Source organism: Nanorana parkeri, unplaced genomic scaffold (genome assembly GCF_000935625.1).
Source record: "Nanorana parkeri isolate BGI_ZX_2015 unplaced genomic scaffold, ASM93562v1 scaffold1146, whole genome shotgun sequence".
Taxonomy (NCBI): domain Eukaryota; kingdom Metazoa; phylum Chordata; class Amphibia; order Anura; family Dicroglossidae; genus Nanorana; species Nanorana parkeri.
Genome location: NW_017307414.1, coordinates 498,855 through 509,054, shown reverse-complemented (window position 1 = coordinate 509,054; position 10,200 = coordinate 498,855). Strand labels below are relative to the sequence as shown.

General features: G+C 52.7%; 1 protein-coding gene across 1 annotated transcript in view; it reads left to right on the top strand.

The window, feature by feature from the left end:
• The first annotated feature begins 6,506 nt into the window (after positions 1-6,506).
• Positions 6,507-10,200, top strand: part of FAM188B (family with sequence similarity 188 member B) — a 31,589-nt gene continuing 27,895 nt past the window's right edge. Inside the window, exons 1-2 of the mRNA XM_018568150.1 lie at positions 6,507-6,592; positions 9,423-9,542. Of these exons, the coding sequence (XP_018423652.1) occupies positions 6,533-6,592; positions 9,423-9,542 (180 nt within the window). The 5' untranslated portion in view covers positions 6,507-6,532. The remainder of the gene's footprint in view (positions 6,593-9,422; positions 9,543-10,200) is intronic.

Here is a 10,200-nt window from a genome sequence, read left to right as displayed (position 1 = left end):
ATACACAGTGCACCCCCATACTGATAGTACGGGTATAGCTGGATTAGTGCAGGGGTAGGCAACTCTAGATGTGGTGGAACTACAAGTCCCATGCGGCATTACAAGACTCTGACAACCACAGGCGTCATTGCATGAAGGGATTTGTAGTTTCAACACAGCTGGAGTGCTAAGGTTGCTTTGGCTAAAAGTATGAAGAAGGAAGAACAGACAGAATGAATATGAAGGAAAGGGGAAGGAAATTGAAATAAAAGGAAAGGGAAATGAAAGGAAAGGGAAAGGAAAATGAAAGGGAAATGAAAGGAAAGGGAAAGGAAATGAAGGGAAAGGAAATAAAAGGAAAGGGAAATGAAAGGAAATTGAAATAAAAGGAAAGGAAAAGGAAATGAAAAGAAAAGGAAAGGAAAGGGAAATTAAAAGGAAGGGAAAAGGAAAAGGGAAATGAAAGGAAAGGGAAATGAAAGGAAAGGGAAATGAAAGGAAAGGGAAATGAAAGGGAAATAAAAGTGAAAGGAAAGGGAAAGGAAAGGGAAAGGGAAGGAAATGAAGGGAAATGAAAGGAAATTGAAATGGAAAGGAAAGGGAAAAGAAAAGGGAAATGAAAGGAAATGGAAAGAAAAAGAGACGGAAAGGGAAATAAAAGTGAAAGGAAAGGGAAAGGAAAGGGAAGGAAATGAAGGGAAAGAAAAGGAAGGGAAAGGAAAGGGAAATGAAAGGAAATTGAAATGAAAGGAAAGGGAAAGGAAAGGAAAGGGAAGTGAAATGAAAGGGAAATGGAAAGGAAACGGAAATGAAAGGAAAAGGAAAGGAAAGGGAAGGAAATGAAAGGAAAAGGAAAGGAAAGAAGGAAATAAAAAAAGATAGGAGTGAAGAAGTGAAGAGAGTGAGTGGGGGCTGAGGCCAATCTCCTCAATTTGGGGGAACCTACTGATTCTGGTGAAAATACTTTTTCGGGCTATAAACATTTTTACCAAGTACAGAACATACATGTTGATCCCGCCAGAAATACTGTGTCCTCGTCACTTCCTGTGAGCTGAACTTCAATCACAACTATTCCTATCTTTCTTCCAGGCCACCTTCTGTCAGCTATGACAGCCCCCCATGTATAGGGCGGGGGGGTGAGACACATGTGCTTCCACTGACTGTGATAGGGAACGCTCAGTGTAGGGATCCTGGAACATACAATGATCTCATCATCAGACTCAGTCCGCGATCCTCAGAAGGAGATCTGATTAGAATTTGGCAACATGACAAAGACGTGACAAATTCCCGTATTGTTCCCATCACATCGCTGGAGTCATGTGATAATTATTAACTTTGTGATACAATCCCGATCAATTTTCTGCTGCAACTTAATTCTTCAGAAGTTCACACCAACCTGTGCACGGTATGCTCTGTCCATAGAACACGCGCCGGTGTGCGCTGCGTAGGGGCGGTGTCATGTGGTGTCATGCGTTGTTACAATGAATCACACTGCTTCCTTTTCTGACTCGTAGTCCGTTCCTTCTTCCTTCGGTGTTCTATCGAAAGTTCCAACTTATCGAGTTCTCCAACTGCCTGACTTCCGGTTTAGTTAGAACTAAGAGGTTTCAAGCGGCGGCCATACTCAAGCGGCGGCCATATTGAGTTGGGGCACCCGAGATTAATAACGTGCTGGATTAGTGTGATCCTAGTTCATTGTAATACTTCATTGCTGCGGTGTATGTATATAGGGGAATGCCGCGGCTGGCGCTCGCGCAGAAAAGCTTTCTTGGGCAAACCTCTTAGTTCTAACTAAACCGGAAGTCAGGCAGTTGGAGAACTCGATAAGTTGGAACTTTCGATAGCACACCGGTCCATGTTACTGCATGCGTGCACCTTGGCCTGCAGGAGTCAGAGCGTCGCGCCAACAATCAGCTGAACGCGGCTAAAATCTTTTACTGACTCCTATGCAGAAATAATAATTTTTCTTTTATGAAGATGTGATCATTGATTGATTAAGGAGAACTATGGGGTCAGTGTTTTTCCCCATAGTTCTCCTTAGGGTAACGGGAGGACACAAACTAGCGCCCTCCCGTCACCCTAAGCTCAGTATGTAGCTCAGCTGTTATCGAGAGGTGAGCGAACGCCGGTATGTGTTCGCTCACCTCCCGATCTACTGAGCCGACCTGTGACAGTCTCATTGTCACAGGTCGGCTAGAACTATGAGGTGAGTGAAAATCACTCCCCCCTCATAGTTCTCCTTTAAAGCAAAAGGCTCTACATTCAACTTGCTCTGTGGTGCATTGTAATGCGTTGTTGTGCTGCATTTTTTAGGGCATGGTGTGAACAGAACACGCAGAAGACAGTGTCCTTGCATTAAAGAAGAACCCCGGGCATGTACCAAATGAACCCTTGGAGTGGGGCTACCCCAGTATGGTGAGGGGTAAGGGGTCAATTTGATCTAGATACACTCACCTGAACCTCCATCCCACTGCAGTGACAGCTCCTCCCCCAACCCCCCCCCGCCCCCTCAAGCTCCAGAATGTCCCTCAGCATCCTCAAGTCCAATGCAAGTCAATGGATATGATGATGTCACGGGTCCGTTGGGCCCCGGGGGAGAAGAGGCTGCGGGAATGGGTCTAGCAGCCAGAGGGGACAGAGGATCGGGTGAGTATTTCTTCTTTATTTAAAACCCTGGTCCAAAACGAGCATTTAACCCTTGCAGTGCCGCCGTTATTCTTCAAGGCCCAATTCCAGCCTAATATTATACACAGACAGTCGTTCCTCTTCTTGGACTTTATTGTAAAAACAATTCCTCGCACCACGGTAACGGCAAAGTACTAATTAGCTGCATTTTATATGACTTATATATTTTATTAACCAGCTGAGGACACTGAATGTGATGCCCAAGCCCCCCAAAAAAGTACATAGAATGTGTGTAGTATGTTTTTCAGACGGATCCGAAATCCAAAAAAAAGAAAGACATAAAAATCCGAATAGATCCAAAACTGGAACAAATTTTTTTTTTTTTTGGCTCTTGGTATGAAAACCAACGCTGCCCAAAAATACAACCTGCTGTCCGTTATAACCTGAACAGCTGCTGCCCCCTGCTGGCCATTGCTTGTATGCACAGCACCAATCTGAACAACTGCTGCCCCCTGCTGTCCATTACCAGTATGCACAGCACCAATCTGAACAACTGCTGCCCCCTGCTGTCCATTACCAGTATGCACAGCACCAATCTGAACAACTGCTGCCCCCTGCTGTCCATTACCAGTATGCACAGCACCAATCTGAACAACTGCTGCCCATTGCCGGTATGCGTAGCACCAATCTGAACAACTGCTGCCCCCTGCTGCAGCATCTCAAGCAACCATAGCAGGCCAGAGATTAAAGGAGAACTATGAGGTAAGTGATTTTCACTCATCCTCATAGTTGGAGCCGACGTGTCACAATGAAACTGTCACACGTCGGCTCAATAGATGTGAGCAAACACACACCGTCGCTTGCTCACTTCTCGATCATCTCCCTGCAGAGAGCCGTGACTGTAAAGGCCGTGACACACTGGACTCGAAGCCGCGCAGAGCGAAGCAAAGCTATCCGGCACGCAGCTTTGCGTGCAGTGTGTGAGGTGAGTGCAGTCAGATGATTGACATGGACCTTCAGCCAATCGGCTCGTCCGTAACAACCAGCCAGCTGTCACATTCCGACGCGCTGGTTTATAAGCGAGAGCCGATTGGCTGAAGATTAAATTTTTCATCTCGGCACGCTCTTGCAAGCTGAGCTGCCGAGGAGAAAATTACATGACACACTGCTCGCAAAGGCAGCGCGCCACCGCTCCGCGCTGCTTCGCGTGCAGTGTGTCACGGCCTTCACTCACGGCTCCCCGCTCTGAATAGACCTCAAATGTTACCTTACAGAGAATCTGTCACCTCCAATGTGCTATCACGGGGCTAGGCAATCTTGGCACTCCAGGTGGGCCAGAACTACAAATGCCATCATGCCTTTGCCTCCGGGAGTCATGCCCGTGGCTGTCAGAATCTTGCAATGCCTCATGGGACTTGTAGTCCCAAAACAGCTGGAGTGCCATGGTTGCCTACCACTGTGCTATCACATAGAGCAGGGGTGCCCATAAGGTCGATCGCGTAGCGATCACTGGTAGATCGCGATGTCCTGTCTTCTCTGGATCCCCGCTGCTCTCCCCCATCCGTATGCAGCGGGGATCCGAGGAAAAGTGAAGCTGCAGGCGGCGCGGGACGGTGAGGAGAGGCGCTCGGCTTGGATCTGACAGCCGGCGTCTCTCTCTCTCCTCACTGCACATGCTGCTGTTACAGCGGCTCCGTCACCCGCCCCCTCCCCCCCTCGCAGGTGAAGTGCTTTTTTCTCTGCTCCTCGGATCTCCCGCTGCCTCTGCCCGGGAGAGCAGGGGAGATCCAGAGGACAAGTTGCAAAAGGAGCTGGCTACGGCTATGCTCCCGCGGTGCTTATGCGGCTGCCGGCTGAATGTGTCAGACGTCCAGGGGCTGACTGGCAACTTTTAGCCCAGGGGGCAAGTACAACCCAGAGGCCCATGGTGCGGCAACTTAGCCCCCCTGTGTCAGACGCCGCAGACGGAAAGGGGCGGGACACCTCTCCCCGTGTGCCATGTCGGCCACACGAGCACTGCGGGAGAATAGGACGCCCGCGCCTCCAGAACGCACTGGAATGCGTTTAGGGGTGGGAGGGGCGTGGGGTTGCACCGCAGCCATGTCCCCCGCCCACAGTTTGATCGCCCGCACATTACGCACATTAGTGCCTACATTCCGGTCCAGTGTGATCTGCAAAAATAGTGCTTGCAGCATTTTTGCAGATCGCACTGGACCGGAACGCAGGCACTAATGTGCCTGGGTTTCCGGGTGCAGGCGATCGCACTGTGGGTGAGGGGCCTGGCTGTGGTGCCATTGACTTCAATGCACCGCCACGCCCCCTCCCGCCCCTGAACGCATGTGTTTTTTCGTTGGTAGATCTCATTGAGCTCGTCATTTGAAAAGTAGATCTCCAGACGAAAAATTGTGGGCACCCCTGACCTAGAGGGCTTGAGACCTTCCTGTGATGACAATTAAGCAAAAAAGAAAAAATGTTAAAATCCCCAAAAATGTTTAAAGTTCCTCGTCGCCATGAACGCCTGCATACTAATGATAACACCGTCAGGTCACCTACGTATGAAAACAACGCATGTTAAGAATCGCCGTGTGCGCCAGAATGAGAGCAATGATTCTGGGGCCGATATTCACTCTAAACCGTGACCCGTGCGGGCTTTTAAAGCGTCGCCTATGGACAAAATTTGGGGTGCGGTATATTTTCTCACCCAGGGGCGTAACTAGAAATCAAAGGGCCCCATAGCAAAATTTTGTATGGGGCCCTGTGATTTCTAGTTATGCCCACCTGAGATCCTAAACAGCCCACCTGAGAGTGACCCTGCTGAGAACACCATAGACTCTCTGTTCACACCTCTGCACACCTCTTACCTGTCAGCCCTTATCTGTTGTCCGCCTCCTCCGCGGTCGCTGGCGGGCCCTGCCTCCTCTGTTGCAGGGCCCCACCTCCTCCTCCTCCACTGCTGACGCCGGGCCCGCCTCCTCCTCTGCCGACACCGAGCCCCGTCCTCCTCCTCCGCAGCTGCTGGCTGTCACTGACTCAGCAGCGGCTGTGATGAGGAACGCGCGCCGCTGCACAGATGACAGGTTGTCAGCGATCTGAACAGCGGCGTCTTTCTCCTCACAGCCGCCAGTGACAGCCAGCAGCCTGAGATGCCATAGTGACCCAGGCGGCCCACACGGCATCAGGGGGATGTCCTGGCCAGGCTCCCCCTGTGCCCCATAGCAGCCGCCTGGGTCGCAATGGCGATTGTTCCTCCACTGTTCTCACCCTTTCGCGGGGCGCACACAGTTTTTAACCCGGGCATGTTGGGTATCTTTTTACTCGGCATGACCTCGTCTTTTATATTATACAAATGAATCGGGTATTATGTTGTGTTATTGAGCATTAAAATTAACTTAAGTGTAATTTTTACTGAAACTTTGTTTGAAAGCGTTGCGCTAATATTGTATGACATAAACATTTGCATCTGCCGCCATTTTATTCTGCAGGGTCTGCGCTTCCAGGATATAATCATTCTGGGGGGGCGGAGTGATATCAGGATCTACAGGTCTGACCCCAGTCTACACTCAGGGGGTAATGTAGTGATTGGATTTCTATCAGGAGAAGTTAGTAATGTCAGCCCAGCGATTCCCTTTAGAGGAGGAGGGGGTCACTCTGCTGTCAGGTAATGATCAGTGATCATGACGTCAGCCTAGAGTCACCCCCAATGACACTCAGCACCGCCTGCACTGTACTACACAGGGTGTCTGTCAGCGAGGGGTTAAATCCCTCTTCAGCAGAGGGAGCCAATCAGCGCCCGGAACCCAGGAAAACTCACGGAAGAGGGAGCCAATCCGCTCCTGGAAGGCAGGAGAGCAGGGTGGGAGCTGAACTGTAACTGTTTCTATAGTGACAGAACTCCCTGGTAACCGGGCCTAAACACGGCCCGGGAAAGATGAGCCTCCGGATAGAAGAGGTGGCGGCATCCCTGGTCAGAGAGTTCCTGAACAGGAAGGTGACTGTGCTGTGTCATGCTCCATGTTGTTATGATTTGGCTCTATGCAGGGGGGTGACGTCGGTCTCTGCTCTCCTGGGGTACTCTGATGTTTTGTGTGTGGGTGTCTGTGGACAGGGGGATGTCTCATGGGTAAAGGGGGGAGATTTTTATGTGCAGGGACCTGCTAGGTTCCCCATAGACCCTGGAGCACCCCTGGGTTCTTATATGCACCCCGGAGCAATCCCAGGCCCCTTAGATTTAGGACTCGGTCCCACCAGGTCAATGCATAAATGGTATGATAGCGCGTAACGCACCTAGTGTGCGTTAATAATGCAGAAGGTGCGTTGTGTTGCCATTCATTTGAATGGCACCTCAAATTCACCTCCCACCCGCCATGCAGTAGACTCCGCCACAAACCGTGGTACTGCAATACCGTGCGCTGCGATTGAAAAAAGTTGTGCATGCAGGTGAGGTCGATTGCATTGAGGGCGAGAGGTGAGTTTGGGGTGCTATTCAGAGGAATGCCAATGCAACGCACCTCCTGCATTGTTAATGTGTGGTACCATGCGTTATTTGGACAGAACTGCACTAATAATGCACGGAGCTGGTGTGAATGAGCCCCCAGCCCAGAGTACCCACCGGCCCTTAGATACAGCTCAGAGCATGCCTGGAGCACCCTCAAGCCTATAGATACAGCCTAAGCTTCTCTGGGCTGTTATATACAGCCTGGAGGACCCATAGGCCCTCAGATACAGCCCAAAGCACCCTTTGGGCTCTTAGATACAGCCCAGAGCACCCCTGTGCCCTTAGATACAGCTTAGAGCACCACTGGGTCCTTGGATACAGCCCCTATCATCTGTGGGCCCTTAGATACAGTCCGGAGCACCACTAGGTCCTTAGATACAGCCCGATTCATCCCTGGGCCCTTAGATACAGGCCAGGGAACCCCTGGGCCCTTAGATACAGGCCAGGGAACCCCTGGGCCCTTAGATACAGGCCAGGGAACCCCTGGGCCCTTAGATACAGGCCAGGGAACCCCTGGGCCCTTGGATACAGGCCAGGGAACCCCGGGGCCCTTGGATACAGGCCAGGGAACCCCTGGGCCCTTGGATACAGGTCAGGGAACCCCTGGGCCCTTGGATACAGGTCAGGGAACCCCTGGGCCCTTGGATACAGGTCAGGGAACCCCTGGGCCCTTGGATACAGGTCAGGGAACCCCTGGGCCCTTGGATACAGGTCAGGGAACCCCTGGGCCCTTGGATACAGGTCAGGGAACCCCTGGGCCCTTGGATACAGGTCAGGGAACCCCTGGGCCCTTGGATACAGGTCAGGGAACCCCTGGGCCCTTGGATACAGGTCAGGGAACCCCTGGGCCCTTGGATACAGGTCAGGGAACCCCTGGGCCCTTGGATACAGGTCAGGGAACCCCTGGGCCCTTGGATACAGGTCAGGGAACCCCTGGGCCCTTGGATACAGGTCAGGGAACCCCTGGGCCCTTGGATACAGGTCAGGGAACCCCTGGGCCCTTGGATACAGGTCAGGGAACCCCTGGGCCCTTGGATACAGGTCAGGGAACCCCTGGGCCCTTGGATACAGGTCAGGGAACCCCTGGGCCCTTGGATACAGGTCAGGGAACCCCTGGGCCCTTGGATACAGGTCAGGGAACCCCTGGGCCCTTGGATACAGGTCAGGGAACCCCTGGGCCCTTGGATACAGGTCAGGGAACCCCTGGGCCCTTGGATACAGGTCAGGGAACCCCTGGGCCCTTGGATACAGGTCAGGGAACCCCTGGGCCCTTGGATACAGGTCAGGGAACCCCTGGGCCCTTGGATACAGGTCAGGGAACCCCTGGGCCCTTGGATACAGGTCAGGGAACCCCTGGGCCCTTGGATACAGGTCAGGGAACCCCTGGGCCCTTGGATACAGGTCAGGGAACCCCTGGGCCCTTGGATACAGGTCAGGGAACCCCTGGGCCCTTGGATACAGGTCAGGGAACCCCTGGGCCCTTGGATACAGGTCAGGGAACCCCTGGGCCCTTGGATACAGGTCAGGGAACCCCTGGGCCCTTGGATACAGGTCAGGGAACCCCTGGGCCCTTGGATACAGGTCAGGGAACCCCTGGGCCCTTGGATACAGGTCAGGGAACCCCTGGGCCCTTGGATACAGGTCAGGGAACCCCTGGGCCCTTGGATACAGGTCAGGGAACCCCTGGGCCCTTGGATACAGGTCAGGGAACCCCTGGGCCCTTGGATACAGGTCAGGGAACCCCTGGGCCCTTGGATACAGGTCAGGGAACCCCTGGGCCCTTGGATACAGGTCAGGGAACCCCTGGGCCCTTGGATACAGGTCAGGGAACCCCTGGGCCCTTGGATACAGGTCAGGGAACCCCTGGGCCCTTGGATACAGGTCAGGGAACCCCTGGGCCCTTGGATACAGGTCAGGGAACCCCTGGGCCCTTGGATACAGGTCAGGGAACCCCTGGGCCCTTAGATAGAGGCCAGGGAACCCCTGAGCCCTTGGATACAGGCCAGAGCACCCCTTGGCGTTTAGATACAGCCCGGAGCACCCCTTGGCGTTTAGATACAGCCCGGAGCACCCTTTGGACTCGTAGATACAGCCCAGAGCTCCCCCTGAGCATTTAGATACAGCCCAGAATACCCACGGGCCCTTTGAAATTTCAACAGTCTTATAACAGACTGTGACAAATGGCTGACTCCATATCCTTGTTCCCCAGTGTCATATCTCCTCCCTCCAGTTTGGATATATTGGGATAGTGCTAATATTAACTTGTGTCTCTTTCTCCTCCATATTGTCTACTGCTGTCATATGTTTTGTTTTTGTTTCTAAGGGGCTAAAAAAGACGCGCGCAGCTTTAGATGAGGAACTTCCACGCAGTCAGCCTAGTATCAGCAGAAGGGATGAACTGAGGGCCATGCTACACTTGGACTCCTTGTACAAGGAAAACAAGGTAATAACCTCCACCAACATGGATCATATTAAAGCTGAACTCCGGGGGACTTGTTAACTTGCACCGTGAGGCCGGACATGGAACACAGAGCCCCGACCTCAAATCTACTGAACACCTCTGGGATGAATTGGAACACCGATTGTGATCCAGGTCTTCTCATCCAACATCAGTACCTGACCTCACCAATGGGACAAATTCCCACAGACCCCCTCCAAAAGTCTTCCTATATGTGTGGAGGCCGGATTTAGGAAAGGAATGTCCAACATGTCTGTGAAGGTTCCCAATCATCCCGGTCGTGATATATCTGTGAAAAGTAAATCAAGGCAACTGGACTTGAAGATGTGTTTTTACAGATAATTGGGCAGCACAGTGGCGTAGTGGTTAGCGCTTCTGCCTTGCAGCACTGGGGGTCCCCGGCAGGGCTGTAGCTACCATGAGGCGAGTGAGGCACTCGCCTCAGGCACAGCTGAGAGGGGCGCAGCCAGGGCTGGCCTGGCTGGGCCCCCTCACCCCTGTTGCCATGCCGAGCACAGGGCCCCCTTGCAAACAGGGGTGCCAGGTGGCGCAAACAGCCACGGCTCGGCAGGGAGTAGAGGAGCGGCACAGGTTCCAGCTTCTCCTCGGATCCCTGCTGCTCTCCTCCACCTGTATGGGCAGA